At 42.7% G+C, this 18201-nt stretch overlaps 1 protein-coding gene across 2 annotated transcripts in view; it reads right to left on the bottom strand.

Annotated features, from left to right (window-relative positions):
* LYST (lysosomal trafficking regulator) overlaps positions 1-18201 on the bottom strand; it is a 736927-nt gene that overhangs the window by 330961 nt on the left and 387765 nt on the right. For both annotated transcript variants that reach the window (XM_040429442.1, XM_040429443.1), the window contains 3 exons: positions 9288-9437; positions 4950-5141; positions 3416-3555 (listed from right to left, as the gene is read on the bottom strand). In XM_040429442.1, coding sequence (XP_040285376.1) covers positions 3416-3555; positions 4950-5141; positions 9288-9437 — 482 coding nt within the window. The remainder of the gene's footprint in view (positions 1-3415; positions 3556-4949; positions 5142-9287; positions 9438-18201) is intronic.

Raw genomic sequence — 18201 nt, 5'->3', positions numbered from 1 at the left:
TAGGTATATCTAAGGCTACTTTCACACTTGCGTTCAGAGCGGGTCCGTCTGGTATCTGCACAGACGGATCCGCTCCTATAATGCAAACGCTTAGATCCGTTCAGAACGGATCCGTTTGCATTACCATGAACAAAAAAAAAAATAATAATAATAATTTTTTATTTTATTTTTTGTTCATGATAATGCAAACGGATCCGTTTTGCAAACGGATCCGTTTGAAAATTGAGCCATACTGTGTCAACTTCAAACGGATCCGTCCCCATTGACTTACATTGTAAGTCTCGACGGATCCGTTTGCCTCCGCACGGCCAGGCGGACACCCGAACGCTGCAAGCAGCGTTCAGGTGTCCGTCTGCTGAGCGGAGCGGAGGACAAACGCTGCCAGACTGATGCATTCTGAGCGGATCCGCCTCCACTCAGAATGCATTAGGACTGGATGGATCCGTTCGGGGCCGCTTGTGAGAGCCTTCAAACGGAGCTCACAAGCGGACACCAGAACGCTAGTGTGAAAGTAGCCTTAGCTGACTCTGAGAGTGTCGTATATAGAGGAACATACACGAAAGTCATTCTCACTCTCCCATGGGTAGTCTTCTGGGGGTAGAGATCGAGACATCTCTCTCGTTCTTGTTGGATTTTGGAGTATGTTGCCTTTCCCATTGGACAAGTGCTGGTAAGTCTAGGAGAGATGTTAAGCCCCTGGACGGGATTCCAGTTCTGTATATCCAACGGACTGATGTTTAGGTGCTCATAGGCTTGATCCAAGTCTGCGAATGTTGATACGGTTATTCTGCGGCCTTCATAGAAGAATGAGAGACCGAAAGGAAAGCTCCATCTATACGGTGTGTTATGTGATCTGAGCCAGTCAGTCAAGGGCTTTAGGGCTCTCCTCTTTTTCAAGGTTGTTTCAGCCAGATCTTGGAAAATACAAATGTTATGGCCTTCCCATATCATTTCTCTGGCCATACGAGCTTTATACAGAATGGCCTCTTCCACCAGAAAACTCAAAAATTTGCATACTATGTCTCTTGGTGGGGCAGAGGTTGCCAGTATGGGTTGCAGAGTCCTGTGTGACCTCTCCAGGATTACTTCGTGGGCTGAGTCGGGCCCCAGAAGGGACAAGCAAATCTGAATTATGGTGTGCGGGATATCGTTTGCGACGATAGATTCTGGAACGCAGCGGAAGCGCAAGTTGTTGCGCCGCCTGCAATTTTCTTGGTCTGCTATAGTACAATAGAGAGTTCAGATTGCTCTGGATAGAGCTTATATGTTGAGAGACCGTCAATTGATGCCTAACTATGGCCGTTTGGAAGTCTTCAAGAGATTCTATCCTCTTTCTGATTTGCCGGACATCTTGCTTAATCGCTGCAAGGTCAGTGCTTAGGGGTTCGAGCACTGAGGCTAGAGAGGAGGCCAGCGTTTCTTTTAAGTAGGATCGGGAGACCATCAATTTCATCCTCACCTCCTTGAGCTGCATCCTACAGTTCTCTTTGCGAGCGGCCCGCTGCGCGTGGTGAGACCGGCGCCATCTTGTTGTCTCGGGCTGCATAAGCGGAGGCTGCTTTTTTAAATGAATTTATCCATGTCTCGTCTGCTAATCGCCGACCTCTGTTGTTCTGAGGTGTCTCAGATTTGGATCCTCCGATTTTCACCATAGCTGGATCCTCAGGCAGTATGTACAAGCTGTTATGGTGATTTTGTACACGGAGCAGCAATCTCAGGCAGCCATTCACTGTAGGCGCTAGCTCCGCCCCCAACAACAAGAGAGTTTTTGCGGTTTCCACCGGTAGAAAAGGGCAGATTCTGGAGATATTCTTAAGGTGCACACGACAAGAAGTGTATAGTTGGCTAATAGGCGCATGGGCAGACCAAGTAGCGTACCCAATGTCCGACTTGACTACCTTGTGTATTAGATCTCTCAAGACTAGAAAGAAGTAAATACGAGACTGTGATGAATGGGCTGATGAAATATAAGTATAGTCACACTCACAGGCATGGTGGTATCGCCAGATGTTGTGAAATGAGGTATCTTTAAGAGTAGATACAAACAAAGTGTCTGTGGATCGCTACAGCTACATAATTTGGATCAGGTGCTCTTGATCTTTGTGACCCACCCAGCCACAGAGAAACAATCAATGAATAAAAAAATATATAGACCAGGCACTCAAAATATGTAGTCAGAAATGAGAATTAATTGAGAAGTATTTAATTAAGCTCCCTGAAATAGCATTAATTCATAAATATAGCAGTGGTGGTGGTCCTCCATATCTTGCACCTTGCTCTTAAAGTTAGCCAGATCTTCCTCCAGTGCTTCGTGAGCGTCCATCAAGGAGTTATGGGAAGTGGCAAACTATGCCATTTTCCCTTCTAAATGTGAAGTGTGCTCCCTGAGGCCCATCATGTCTTCTTTGAGGGGGAAGTGTAGGCTTTCTAGCATGGATTGCATGGTGCCCTCTGTTAGCGGGTAAGAAGGCAACCCTGAGAGCATTGTCTCCTCCGTGCCAGGAGAGGTTCCAGACGAGGAGGCCACAGCAGAGTGTGCTGTCCAAGATGACCTGGTTAGGTGTGGACTTGCAGCCGTTGGTTTGGCAAAAAAAATCGGTGAGTTTTTTCAGAGCCTACCTTTTTCTATGTTGCCCCATCCTGCGGGACACTTCTGCTTGCTCTGGGATACACTGAATCTATGTTTGGATAGCCGATATGAGACGCTTTCTGGGTGTCTTGTGCGGAGCTAGCGAGTTAAGCAAACAGCGCCATTAGCGTGCAGGCCACACCCCCTATAAAGCACTTTAGGAAACTCTGACCTCATTTAACTCCTAAACATGTAAACATAGATCTAAACTGACACTTCCAGCTTATTTAAAAGTAAATTCTAGCCAAGACTGATATATCACATGACCCCCTTTCCTTTAGAAAAATCTGAGATGAATTCAACATGGAGTGTTACCAAATAATGCAGCCTCCCTCCCAATTAATACATTAGAACATTGGCACACAACCGTGAAAAAAAAGTTGGTTACAAATGGATAAACTGTCCACTGATGCCTTTCTGAGAAACGGGTGCTAAAATCGGTCCCATTCAATTGTAAGGGGGCTGTCAGTCAGTGAAAACCTACTAGAAAGAACATGTTCTATGTTTTTATGTCCGTTATTCACTAGCTGAATAAAGATTCAGTCATCTTGAAATGCAATATGTCTAGTAACTGTATCTACAAACTACTATTGTGGGCAGATGTGCTGTCTCCCTTGAAAGTGAAATGCATCCATAATGCAGCTAATATTAACATTCATGACCTAGACAGATGCTTATACAAAGATGGGATGAGCAAATATAGTTCATACAAAAAATGTTAAGAAGAGGCATATCCAAATATCAAAAATTAAATATATCATTATTTGAAATAAAAAATATTCATACCAATAAGAGCATAATCCCATCAATCATGACTCTCAATAATTCACTTTGAAATTCATTTTTAACATGGAAAACATTCAACTGTAACTCATCTTCAGTATCTTGTAAACACAACTCTGGATCCCCCTTCTCTTCGACAATATCTAAAAGAAACATATGAAAATTAGCATGTTTATAAAATGTCCCTGGTGTTTTTTTTATACATAATTTTTTGGTCTATTTTCTGGCACATCTACTAAATGGACCCGTAAAATCGATGCCATCTGTAAGTACCCACTAAAGGGAACCTTTACAATGAAAATGTAGTCCAATCTACAGGCAACATGTTATAGAGAAGGAGGAGTTGAAAAGATTCACATATAGTTCTGTGGGAAAATGATTTAGTAATATAAATCTCTGCTAATTCTGAGTCAAATAGTCATGTGAAGAGTCATGGGAGAGCTGGAGTCTACAATGTAGGGTGGCTGAGACATAGCAGGACTCTTCACACAACTGGTCTGTTAGTATTGAGGGTTTTACACTCTCTACACCGCTAGCATGTCCGCAATATATCGGTCCTATAGGGCTGTGTGGTTTTAATTTCTTTATGTCCGCATCTCTATAGCCCAAAACCTGGTGACAGAATCCCTTTAAGAGGATCTGCAGAAAAGAATGGCCGAAAATACCCAAAAGCAGATGTGCAAACCTTGTTGCATTATTCCAAGAAGGCTGGAGGTTATAATTGCTGCCATGGGTTCTTCAAGTATTGAATAAAGGGTCTGAAACTGAATAGTTATGTTAATGCAATATTATTGTTTTTCCATTTCAATATCAAATAAGCAAAAATGTCAAACATTTTGTTTTCACTTTCTCTTTATGAGGTATAGTGCAGAATGATGGGGGAAGGGGGGAACTTTTTTGTTTTCTTTTTTTTCACAAGGTCACAACATGTGAAAAAAATGTGAAAAAGTTAAAGGGTCTGATGACGTTCCAAATCAACTATATCAATGCTGATACCTTGTATACAAATCTTGGGGGGAAGGGGGGGGGGGTCTTATTTTTCTTTTACCTTGAACAACCACTTTTACTTAAAATAATCTAGGTTGCCATCCTTCATGTATTTGCTGAGATATAAAAATAGCTGCATGTTGTTGCCTCTAATGCAACCAGATGTAAGGTAGCTATCCTACAAGTAGTCAATGTTCAACCTTTTAAACAGGCCTTGAAACATGACTTGGATAATAATTAATCTGATGGCATTAGAGCCAGAGCTTGCTAAGAGCTTATTTGTATACCCTCTTCCTAGAATTCCAGAGGAGCAGTGCATGGCCTATAAGATTTATTATGCTGATTAGGCGTTGTCCATAAGGTGATACAGTACCGCCTGAATACAAATGCAGCCCAATTCTTACCAACTATACTAATAAATGTCATTAGTACAAAATATTAATAAAATGTATAAAATGTATAATAAATGAGGCCCAATGTCCATTTAAAAATGTTTTGACTGGCCAATAATGAAATTTTTGAAAATCATACAATAAAAAATCCTGTATACCTTGATAAATAAGTCTGTTGACAGAAAGGACTGTCAGCCTCTGTAGTCTCTGCACAAACTCTGATTCAGTAGCTCTTATTGGATTTTCTTGACTCATTCTTCTGTGCATCAGTTCTGTAAGCTCACTGGTTGCAAATGAACGCATAGTAATCAAGAGAGGATCTGACTGTGCAATTGATAACTTTTGTGCACCTAGAAAGAAAATTGTAAAACTAAATAACTAATATTTAAATTATTTATTGAATATTTATAGTTTATCTAATAAATAAAACAGACAAGGTATCCTAGTATACATGTTGCTTAAAATTACTGGATAGTCTAAATAAAACTTCCAGAACTTCTAGTTATATAAAGATACTATTTAATCTATTTCAATTAATGTTTAATGTTTGTGTGTGTCGTTAAAAGATATCAACACTATCCACTAACAGTGACATCTACAGCACCCCACCCCCAAAACAGTGACCTCCACAGCCCCCCACCTCACCTCAGTGCCCCGTCCCTTAACTTTGACCTTTACAGCAGCCTTCCCTTTAACAGTGACTTTCACAGCATACCACCCCCTTGACAGTGACCTCCACAGGGGCCCGCCCATTAACAGTGTCCTTTACTGGATCAGAGGTGTGTCCTTTTGAACAGCTCACTGTGAACTGTAGGCAGAAAGTCACCCTCACTCTGCAGCCGACAGAAGGTGATTTTTACCTTTATTTTTTCAAGCCCTGTCGGCTGAGGAGTGGAGGGGGCATGGCCTAACCATATCGGGGCGTGGCTTAGCAGGAACAGAAGTTGATTTTTACCTTTATTTTTTCAATCCCCGTCGGTTCAGGAAATTGATGGGGCGTGGCCTAACTACATCGGGGGCGTGGCTTAGCGGGACCTTGGGGCAGGGTTTTAAGTCTTTTGAGTGTGGACACATTGTGGCAGGGGGCGTGTCTGGGCTCCTTCCTGCAAGAAGGACACCCCTCTGGGCACCTTACTGGCTCATTTGCATACCAAATAAACTGGATTTTCAGAGGATAAAAACATCTATTGCTGGAACAAAGGCACATCTTGAAATAAGGTACTAAGTGCTATTAGGCCATGGCTTTACTTCAATACCGATTATCCTGGTGACAGATTTCCTTTAAAGCTCTCCTACAGCAGTGTAGATAAATGGCTGGGTTGTTATGGAAACCTGGAGTAAAACTGTGTATGTGGAGGCTGGAGGACCTGTGAGCTTCTACTGGCTGATAAGGGTCATGTGACCAAACTTCTATTGGCTAATGCATTTTTTTGGGGAATATCTCGTGAACGGTAAATCCTAGAGAGCCGAGACCTGGTTTAAAACCTCCCCGGACACCTAATGTACCTATGTGTCAAATTTTGAGATTGCCAATGCAACGGTGCGGATTCCTTTAGCGGACACACACACACACATACACTCAGCTTTATATATTAGATACTTCTTTTTCTTCTCCTTAAAGGCAGAGCTTGTTAAGAGCTCACTTGTATCCCTTTCTTACCATATGTCTGTACACACTGCACACCTCTTACCTCTCACAAACACATATATATTTTATATATATATATATATATATATATATATATATATACACACAGATATATATATATTGAGAAAAGTCCCAGCAAGTGGACTGAAACGTCGCAAGGGTGAATAAAGGTTCACACTTTCTTTTTCACCAACGGATGTGCTGCGGTGTCTTTATTCTTTTTGTATTATACACCTTGGTAAGGTGTTTTCATCGCTGGCACCCAATCATCTACTACTAGGTGTGCTGCCCTGAACTTCCGTTGTCTCTATATATATATATATATATATATATATATATATATATATACACACACACACATATAAATATATATATATATATATATATATATATATACACACACACACACACATTATATATATATATATATATATATATACACACACACGTAATATATACACACACACGTAATATATATATACTCACCTTAAGAATTATTAGGAACACCATACTAATACGGTGTTGGCCCCCCTTTTGCCTTCAGAACTGCCTTAATTCTACGTTGCATTGATTCAACAAGGTGCTGATGGCATTCTTTAGAAATGTTGGCCCATATTGATAGGATAGCATCTTGCAGTTGATGGAGATTTGGGAGATGCACATCCAGGGCACGAAGCTCCCGTTCCACCACATCCCAAAGATGCTCTATTGGGTTGAGATCTGGTGACTGTGGGGGCCATTTTAGTACAGTGAACTCATTGTCATGTTCAAGAAACCAATTTGAAATGATTCGAGCTTTGTGACATGGTGCATTATCCTGCTGGAAGTAGCCATCAGAGGATGGATACATGTTCTCATTCTGTTTACGCCAAATTCAGACTCTACCATTTGAATGTCTCAACAGAAATCGAGACTCATCAGACCAGGCAACATTTTTCCAGTCTTCAACAGTCCAATTTTGGTGAGCTCGTGCAAATTGTAGCCTCTTTTTCCCATTTGTAGTGGAGATGAGTGGTACCCGGTGGGGTCTTCTGCTGTTGTAGCCCATCCGCCTCAAGGTTGTGCGTGTTGTGGCTTCACAAATGCTTTGCTGCATACCTCGGTTGTAACGAGTGGTTATTTCAGTCAACGTTGCTCTTCTATCAGCTTGAATCAGTTGGCCCATTCTCCTCTGACCTCTAGCATCCACAAGGCATTTTTGCCCACAGGACTGCCGCATACTGGATGTTTTTCCCTTTTCACACCATTCTTTGTAAACCCTAGAAATGGTTGTGCGTGAAAATCCCAGTAACTGAGCAGATTGTGAAATACTCAGACCGGCCCGTCTGGCACCAACAACCATGCCACGCTCAAAATTGCTTAAATCACCTTTCTTTCCCATTCTGACATTCAATTTGGAGTTCAGGAGATTGTCTTGACCAGGACCACACCCCTAAATGCATTGAAGCAACTGCCATGTGATCGGTTGACTAGATAATTTCATTAATGAGAAATAGAACAGGTGTTCCTAATAATTCTTTGAGTATATATATATATATATATATATATATATATATATATATATAGAGAGAGAGATAAAAAATCAGCCAGCAGCACTCCAATATTGCAAGGAAAATCGTGTGGTTTATTGACCCAAAATCAAGCGACGTTTCGACAGCTTGTTGCTGTCTTTATCAAGCCTGTCGAAACGTCGCTTGATTTTGGGTCAATAAACCACACGATTTTCCTTGCAATATTGGAGTGCTGCTGGCTGATTTTTTATCTCTAGTTCATTGGACCTAGGTGGTGGTCCTCACTGGCCGGACGTGCACCCCACGCTTCTACAGTGTGCTGCTTCCTCGTTTTCCAAACTCTATATGTATATATATATATATATATATATATATATACACACACACACACATACGGTATGTCCTATTAAGTACTACATTATAAGAGAAAAGTATATAAAATTAGTATCCCTGCAATGGCACTGACCTGTAAAACAAAGGTAATGTGCCATTTTTACCATAGAGAGAAAGCCATAAAAACAAAATTTTTAAACAAATGGCAAAATTGTGTTTTTACCACTCTATTAATATATTCTTTTCCAGCTTCCCAATGCATTGTAGAATATTAGAAAGTCCAACTCATCCTGAAAAACTATAAGCCGTCATACAACTAAGTGAAAAATAAAACAGGTAGGGAGTAAAAAAAAGATTAGAATGCTGAATGAATAATGACTGTGGGGGGAAGGGTTTAAACAAATGAAATTTAAATTTGCAGCAGAAAAACTACCCACTGAGGCCTTAAAGGGGTATTCCCATCACATTCAATGGGGGCATATCGCTAGGATATGCCTCCATTGTCTGATAGGTGTGGGTCCACCTCTGGGACCTGCACCTACAAGGATAATGGAGCGGGGAGAGCTGTGGCTGGAGGACCCCGGGTTTCCCCGGGTCCGTCCACCACCAAGTGCTGTGCTGCGCCCCGCCGCTTCCATCCAAGTGGATGGGAGTGCACCGCGCACGCACGACCCCTGCTCCCATTGATTTCTATAGGGCATACGGAAATAGCCGATCCAGCGCTATAGAAATAAATGGAGGGCGGCTGCGCATGCGTAGTGCGCCCTCCTTTCGTTTCCCCACTCCGTTCTCGTAGGTGCGGGTTCCAGATGTGGGACCAGCACCTATCAGACAATGGGGGCATATCCTAGCGATATGCCCCCATTGTCTGAGATGGCAAAACCCCTTTAATATTAAAGTGAATTGTAACCAGTGACAGATTCACTTTAATGATTAGGCCAAAAAAAAAAATATTATATGTAATAATATTTATTGTTTTTAACCAATGACTGGTTACTACTTACCTGCAGTATTTTTTCTTTTAGGGTATTTTGCATAAGAAGACTGATGGGAATGATAAGTGGTATAAACAGCTTGAGTGTCTTGGTTTGAAGTTGTTTTTATGAACTCAACAGCAGAGTATAATATTTTGAACTGCATTACAACAGCCATATCTGGAAAAATAAATATATACATAGAAAAATAAGAAAAAAAACTGCAACTTTATTTTGCATAAACACCACATGTTTAAAAGAGAACTTTATAGCAGGAAAATGATAGTAAAGAACAATTTAAACATATCCTAAAATTGACTAAGAGCTATCTATAGTCCTCTTACCACTAAACCAATAAGAAGGGATTGGAGGTAAAAAAAAAAAATATATATATATATATATTTTTATTTTTTATCATCTTTCATAGCATTCATATATGTCAGTGTTCGTCTCTTTTTACCACCACATTGAAATTTATTCATTAAGCATCCGTTGCAGGGAAAGTTGTGTAGTCTGGACAATCTAGGGCAGTGGTTCCCAACCGCCGGGTCGCGGCCCAGGACCGGGCCCTGGAAGATGGTTTGCCGGGCCGCGGTGATCAGGGCAGTCTTTATGGAAGCGCTTCATTAGTACAGAAGGATCAGGAAGCGGTGAAGGATCTGTACTCACCGCTTCCTGGTCCACGGCTCGGCTATCGGCTGTGCAGGGCTGCGCACAGCGTGAGGTCGCTCTGTGACCTCACACTGTGCGCCACTATACACAGCCGACAGCAGAATAAAGAGGATCGCTATGGTGACCAGGAGCAGGAGAGGTAAGTGTTTTTTTTATTTGCACTGGGGGCTGATGGCTGACCTGGGGGCTGACATGGGGGGCTTATGGCTGACTTATGGCTGACATGAGGGGCTGGTGGTTGATCTGGGGGCTGACATGGGGGGGGCTTATGGCTGACATGGGGAGCTTATGGCTGACATGGGGGGCTTATGGCTGACATGGGGGGCTTATGGCTGACATGGGGGGCTTATGGCTGACATGGGGGGCTTATGGCTGACATAAGGAGCTGATAGATGGCTAAAGGTTTGGGGGTTGATCTGAGCCATTGGGGGTCTGATCTGAGGTCTGATTAACATTGGGGGTCTGACCTAAGGTGTAATGAATTTTTTTTTTTATTATTATTGTTCTCCTCTAAAACCTAGGTGCATCTTATAGGGTGAAAAATACGTTACAGTGCAGCAGAGACCATAGTCAGTTTATATAGTCATTATCTAGTACCTACCCCCTAAGCCCCGCCCCATTCCCACCCCACCCGGTCCCTGGGAAAATTGTCTTGCATGAAACTGGTCCTTGGTGCAAAAAAGGTTGGGGACCACTGATCTAGGGTACTATAATATTAGTTGTGATTTAATTTTAATTAAATTGTTAAAGAATATGCCCCTATTATTTATTTATTTATTCCTATAACGTTGAATACTTTGTAGATAAAATGGATTTATATATTTGATATATTTTCTAATTTTACTTGGAGTATGGTCCTATGGAATATGTTTTGTTTCTTGCATCAACTTTTTAATGCAAAATGTGGCTTTTTATTTTAAAATGTATTGCATTTTCTATTGCTGAATTCCTTCCACATCCATTAGTCCCACAGTAAGCAACTTTATTGTATATAACTTCCATGTTCCCCTCCTCTTCCCTTCCTCCCCCTGTTTTTTTATTGCCAAATCTTTGAAGTTTGACCAAGGAAGGATTAATACCCAAATCAGTTGAATGCCTTCAGCATGGATTACTGGGCCCAAAGAATGCCATAAATAAATTCCCCAGATCATAACACTGCCAAACACCAGCTAGTGGATACAGGGCATTTGTTTTCTCGCCTGACACACCAACATCTAACCATTCAATGAAGCAGTAAATGTGACCCCTCAGAGAAGGCAAACCTTTGCCAAGCAGCTGAGATCTAATTCCAATACTGCAAAAAAAATATACATTTTTTTTTTTCTGCTGATGTAACCTCGTTAGCAGTGGTGAAGTGACCCTCTGTCTGCTTCAGAGCCCCGTACACAGTAGGGTTAGCTGAACTGTTTTAGACACATGTCTAATAGCCCTTCAGTTCATTTTGGTGGCGAGCTGTTGTACTGTAGCATGTTGTTCCGCTCTCTCACACCTATGTAGCCCCTCACATTAATGGCACATGGTGCTCCATAGTTTACATGTAACTTATTCACAATGGTGCCATTTGTCCACTCATGATACACGATCACCAGAGCAGCATTTAAACAAACTTAGCATTTTCACAAATACTGTAGAAATGTATTCTAGAAATACATCTAGGTATCTCTTGAAATTTTTTACCAAGTTCACCATCACCATCTCCTCAGGCAGGGAGTTCCACAGTCTCACTGCTCTTTTAGTAAAATTATCTTCTGTTTGTGTAGAAACCTTCTTTCCTCTAGTCGTAGTGGATGTCCCTTTGTCACGGTCACAATCCTGGGTATATACATCAAGGTTAGAGATCTCTGTACTGACCCCTGATATATTTGTACATAACCAGGGCAGTCTTTAATATTGATTGGAACCTGGGCAAAAATTTACTTGGGCCCCCTAGATCCCGCCTTCCCACACCTTAGCAGGCAATCACGCCCTCCACCACAACACACACACAAAAAATCCACACATCTGGTAGAGTACAGTGAATGACTCCAGCGGCTCAGGATCAGTGCTCTGGGCTCAGGCTGGAAGTGGGCACCGCTCTGCAGGAAGGAGACCGGGGCTCGGCTCACTCTAGCGTTACAGTGCACCCCAGCACCCCACAGTATGCAGTATAGCACCCTATAGTATACAGCAACCCACAGTAGGCAGTATAACATCCCACACTATACAGTACCCTACAGTATACAGTAGAGCAGTATAGCAGCCCACAGTATACAGCACCCCACAGTATACAACACTTCACAGTATACAGTAGAGCAGTATAGCACCTCACCGTATACAGCACCCCAAACTATACACGATACAGCACCCCACACTATACAGCCCCCACACTATACAGTACAGCAGTATAGAACTCCACAATATACAGCACCCACGGTATACAGTCCCCCACAGTATACAGTACAGCAGTATAGCACTCCACAATATACAGCACCCACAGTATACAGTACACAGCCCCCCACAGAATACAGTACAGCAGTATAGCACTCCACAATATACAGCACCCACAGTATACAGCCCCCCACACTATACAGTACAGCAGTACAGCCCCCCACACTATACAGGCCCCCACAGTATACAGGCCCCCACAGTATACAGACTCCCACAGTATTCAGTAGTTTACAGTATATTAGCATAACAGCCCCCGTCACCTTTTTCTGATGTAATCTTCACAAAAAAAGCTCCACAGTTAAGGCAAACTTCTACAGCAACACTGCTGGTAGGACCTTGATGACTTCATAGCCATGTGACCAGAAATATTTCTAGGTTACTGGTCACATGGTGATGATGTCATCTAAGGTCCTAGAGAATCACAGCTCTCACAGTACACTGCCTGGAGTGCCGGCAGGCATGACATGGCATGGCAGCACCCCCTGTGTAGCTGACAGCCTGACACCCGGGGCAGTGGCTAGCAGGGCTCAAGAGGCAGCTGCCTTGGGCCCCCAGGAGCAACTGGGCCCGGGGAAGCTGCCCCTTTTGCCCCTTGTTAAAGACGGCCCTGTACATAACTATTAGTCATCTTTTTTTCTTAACTAAATAACCTTTATTTTCATAATCCTTGGGGGTACTGTAGTCCACCCATTATTTTAGTTACCCTCCTCTGAAACCTCTCTAGCTCTGCTAGGTCTGTCTTGTGCACAGGAGTGCAGAATTGTACACAATAATCCATATGCGGTCTGACCAATGATTTGTAAAGTGGCAGAACTACACTCACCTAAAGAATTATTAGGAACACCATACTAATACGGTGTTGGACCCCCTTTTGCCTTCAGAACTGCCTTAATTCTACGTGGCATTGATTCAACAAGGTGCTTATAGCATTCTTTAAAAATGTTGGCCCATATTGATAGGATAGCATCTTGCAGTTGATGGAGATTTGAGGGATGCACATCCAGGGCACAAAGCTCCCGTTCCGCCACATCCCAAAGATGCTCTATTGGGTTGAGATCTGGTGACTGTGGGGGCCATTTTAGTACAGTGAACTCATTGTCATGTTCAAGAAACCAATTTGAAATGATTAGAGCTTTGTGACATGGTGCATTATCCTGCTGGAAGTAGCCATCAGAGGATGGATACATGTTCTCATTCAGTTTACGCAAATTCGGACTCTACCATTTGAATGTCTCAACAGAAATCGAGACTCATTAGACCAGGCAACATTTTTCCAGTCTTCAACAGTCCAATTTTGGTGAGCTGGTGCAAATTGTAGCCTCTTTTTCCTATTTGTAGTGGAGATGAGTGGTACCCGGTGGGGTCTTCTGCTGTTGTAGCCCATCCGCCTCAAGGTTGTGCGTGTTGTGGCTTCACAAATGCTTTGCTGCATACCTCGGTTGTAACGAGTGGTTATTTCAGTCAACGTTGCTCTTCTATCAGCTTGAATCAGTTGGCCCATTCTCCTCTGACCTCTAGCATCCACAAGGCATTTTTGCCCACAGGACTGCCGCATACTGGATGTTTTTCCCTTTTCACACCATTCTTTGTAAACCCTAGAAATGGTTGTGCGTGAAAATCCCAGTAACTGAGCAGATTGTGAAATACTCAGACCGGCCCGTCTGGCACCAACAACCATGCCAAGCTCAAAATTGCTTAAATCACCTTTCTTTCCCATTCTGACATTCAGTTTGGAGTTCAGGAGATTGTCTTGACCAGGACCACACCCCTAAATGCATTGAAGCAACTGCCATGTGATTGGTTGACTAGATAATTGCATTAATGAGAAATAGAACAGGTGTTCCTAATAATTCTTTAGGTGAGTGTATGTTCATATCATGTGCATCTATCTCCTTTTGATGCAACCCATAATTTTATTGGCCTTGACAGGGGCTACCTGACACAGGTTGGCACAGTTAAGTTCATGGTCAAATAAAATTTCTAAGTCCTTTTCCATGCCAGTGTCATAGCATTTAGCATGCGCTGGTGACATGTATTTCCCCTTTCCATAACCAAACATTTATCAGTGTTAAACCTAATTTGCCTCTTTTCTGCCCAAACCTTTGACCTATACAGATCTATCTTTCTGTAGCATTATACTGTTCTCTTTTGTGTTAATTACTTTACACGGTTTAATATTGCCTAAAAAATGTATATTTTACTGTGCTGCCCTTCTACAAGATCATTTATATATTGAATAGAATAGGTCACAATGCTGACTCCTGAGGCACTCTACTAGAGACGATGACCCAAGCAAAGTATGTAATGTTAATAACCACCCTCTGTTTTCTTTCATTAATCCAGTTAACCCAGTGCTTCTCAAATAGTGGGGCGCGCCCCCCAGGGGGGGCGCCAGGCTCCGTAATGGGGGGCTCGTTCAGGGCCGGCCTTTGGGGTGTGCGAATTTCTTCTGTATAATGCCGGCAGGCAGGCCGGGCGGCCGGCGCGTCCCTCAGTGATGTCACATGCCTGCGCCGCCTGCTTTATGAATGAAGCAGGCGGCGCAGACAAGTGACGTCACTGAGGGACGCGCCCGGCCCGCCTGCCGGCATTATACAGAAGAAATTCGGATATACGGTACCATTAGGAGTGAGGAGGGCATGTTTAATAACTTTAAACTGCGGCGGCGGGCACACGGAATCTGTGGATGGCACAGTTATGGGCTGGGGGGGCACTGTGGATGGCACTGTTATATAACAGTGCCAGCCACAGATCCGCCTGCAACAGTGCCAGCCACAGATCCCCCCCATAAGTGTCCGTCATCCACAGATCCCCCCCATAAGTGTCCGTCATCCACAGATCCCCCCATAAGTGTCCGTCATCCACAGATCCCCCCATAAGTGTCCGTCATCCACAGATCCCCCCATAAGTGTCCGTCATCCACAGATCCCCCCATAAGTGTCCGTCATCCACAGATCCCCCCATAAGTGTCCGTCATCCACAGATCCCCCCATAAGTGTGTCCGATACACATTTCTTTCTTTTTTTATTCTCTTATACGTTAATAAGGATACAGTGTTATGCAGAGGTGTACTTATAACAATTTTATAGACAAATGATACTATTTACAGTTGCGCGGGGGGCGCAAAATGTTTTCTTCTTCCTAGGGGGGGGCATGACAGCAAAGAATTGAGAAGCACTGAGTTAACCACATACACACAAGTGCACATAACAATTCCCCTCCCACCGTGGTGAAAATCTAAAACTAGCAGAATGGTGTATCATGGTGACCAAAAAATAAGGTCATCATACAATATTTGACTAGACAATCACAAAAATTGAGCCACTAAAGGGGTGTGGCTCATGCAACATCATCTGTAAGTAGACATTCCTTAGAATTTTGGGAGTTTTCTTGTGTGATCCAAGAGGTAAGGCTTAAAAGGCTTGATTTTTACTTAAAGAATGTTATTAAAGTATGTTATAAACCCTAACTTTATCCAAGCCTCATCATAAAAGGTTCAGCAGAGGAACATCCCACGGTGCAGGGAACCAACCAGTTGTAATGGTAGAAACTCCAGAAATGTATTAGCAGATGGTGCAATGGCCATAAAAGGTGTCCTGCTAAGTGCCAAATATGTTTGCAACATTATGTGATGCTGTTTAAAAACACTGCTAAAAAAAATTCAAGGGAACACTAAAATACCACTTCCTAGATCTCAATGAATGAAATATTCCAGTTGCAAATTTTATTCATTACATATTTGCAATGCGTTGAGACAAAATAAAACATAAAAATGATCAATGTAAATCAAAATGAATATCTGGATTGGAGGTCTGGATTTGCAATGATACTCAAAATCAAAGTGGAAAATCAAATTTCAGGCTGACCCAACTTCAGTGTAAATGCCTCAAGACAAGGAAATAAGGCTCAGTAGTGTGTGTGGCCTCCATGTGCCTGTATGACCTCCCTACAACGCATGGGCATGCTCCTGATGAGGCGGTAGATGAGGAATTTCCTCCTAGACCTGGATTAAAGCATCAGTCAACTTCTGGACAGTCTGTGGTGCAATGTGGCATTGGTGGATAGAACAAGACATTATGTCCCAAATGTGATCGATTGGATTTAGGCCTGGGGAACGGGCAGTCCATAGCATCAATGCGTTCATCACGCAGAAATGACTGACACACTTCAGCCACATGAGGCCTAGCATTATCAAGCATCATAACGAACCCAGGGCCCACTGCACCTGCATATGGTCTCACAATGGGTCTGAGGATCTTATCCCGGTAACTAATGGCAGTCAGGGTACCTCTGGCCAGCACATGGAGGGCTGTGCGGCTATCCAAAGAAATGTCTCCCCACACAAATACTGGCCCACTGCCAAACTGGTCATGCTGGAGGATGTTGCAGGCAGTAGAACGTTCTCCACAGCGTCTCTGGACTCTGTCACGTCTATCACAAGTGCTCAGCGCGAACCTGCTCTCATCCGTTAAGAGCATAGGGCGCCAATGTCGAATCTACCAATCTTGGTGTTCTCTGGCAAATGCCAATTGCCCTGCACGGTGTTGGGCTATAAGCACAACACCGACTTGTGGACGTCAAGCCCTCACACCACCCTCATGGAGTCTGTTTCTGACAGTTTGAGCAGATGCATAGATATTAGTGGCCTGCTGGAGGTCATTTTGCAGGGCTCCGGCACTGTTCGTCCTGTTCCTCCTTGCACAAAGGAGGAGGTTGCAGTCCTGCTGCTGGGTTGTTGGCCTGTCTCCTGGTATCTGCTCCATGCTCTGGACACTGTGCTGACAGACACAGCTAACCTTCTTGCCACAGCTCGCATTTATGTGCCATCCTGGATGAACTGCACTACCTGATCTACTTCTGTGGGTTGTAGACACTACCTCCTGCTACCTCTAGGGGTGAGAACAGTGACAAAATACAAAAGTAACCAAAACAACAGCCAAAAAGGATGAGAACAGAGAAATAGTCTGTGGTCACCACTTGCAGACCCACTCATTTATAGCGGTTGTCTTGCTAATTGATAATTTCTACCTGTTGTCTGTTCAATTTGCACAACAGCAGGAGAAATTGATTCACAATCAGTGTTGCTTCACAAATGGATAGGTTGATTTCACAGAAGTGTGATTGACTTGTGGCTACATTGTGTTGTTTAAGTGTCCTCTTCATTTCTTTGAGCAGGGTATATTTCTTACTTGGAAGTAGGTTAGGAAACCATTGGTCTATAGGGACAGCAGAGGACTTCTGTAACATGAGGCAAAGTTCACATGGCAAAAATCAGTGTAGAAAAATCAGTAGCAGATTAGTAGCTGAAAACAGATTCTTTATCGGTGGCAGATTTTAAAGCATTTTTCATATTAGATATTGGAAAAACCTCTACTATATTACACTGTGTACACAAGGTGGCGTTTTGAACATAAAAGTCAATGGGAAAATTGTTGGCGAGTTTTGAATGTGGATTTAGCAGCAGATTAGTGGCAGATTTTAGCCGTGCATTCCCTCAATGTTCAGGTAAATGAAACTTTCGGAATATGTATAGTTCCATGACCTTGGCCCAAGAGTGAAATTTTAGTTAGTTACTTTTCTGCAGTGACCCTTTAAAAGTATTAATAATTTTTTTTTTTTTTATATTACCTTGCAAACCTATTTGTCAACTAGTCAAAAATTCCCTTGAATGGGGGGACAAGCTGTTTTTTGTTTTGTTTTTTTTTAGTTTTTTTTAACAAGAAATATACAGCCAGATGCTAAATATGCTATAAAATATACCATAAAAATGCCACTAAAAACACTCGAAATGTATACAGTTTCCACAAATATCTTAAAATGTTGAAATAACGTGTGTGAAGGAGGC

Source organism: Bufo bufo, chromosome 4, assembly GCF_905171765.1.
Source record: "Bufo bufo chromosome 4, aBufBuf1.1, whole genome shotgun sequence".
Lineage (NCBI taxonomy): Eukaryota > Metazoa > Chordata > Amphibia > Anura > Bufonidae > Bufo > Bufo bufo.
The sequence above is the reverse complement of the archived record's forward strand: the minus strand, read 5'-3'. Positions and strand labels throughout refer to the sequence as shown.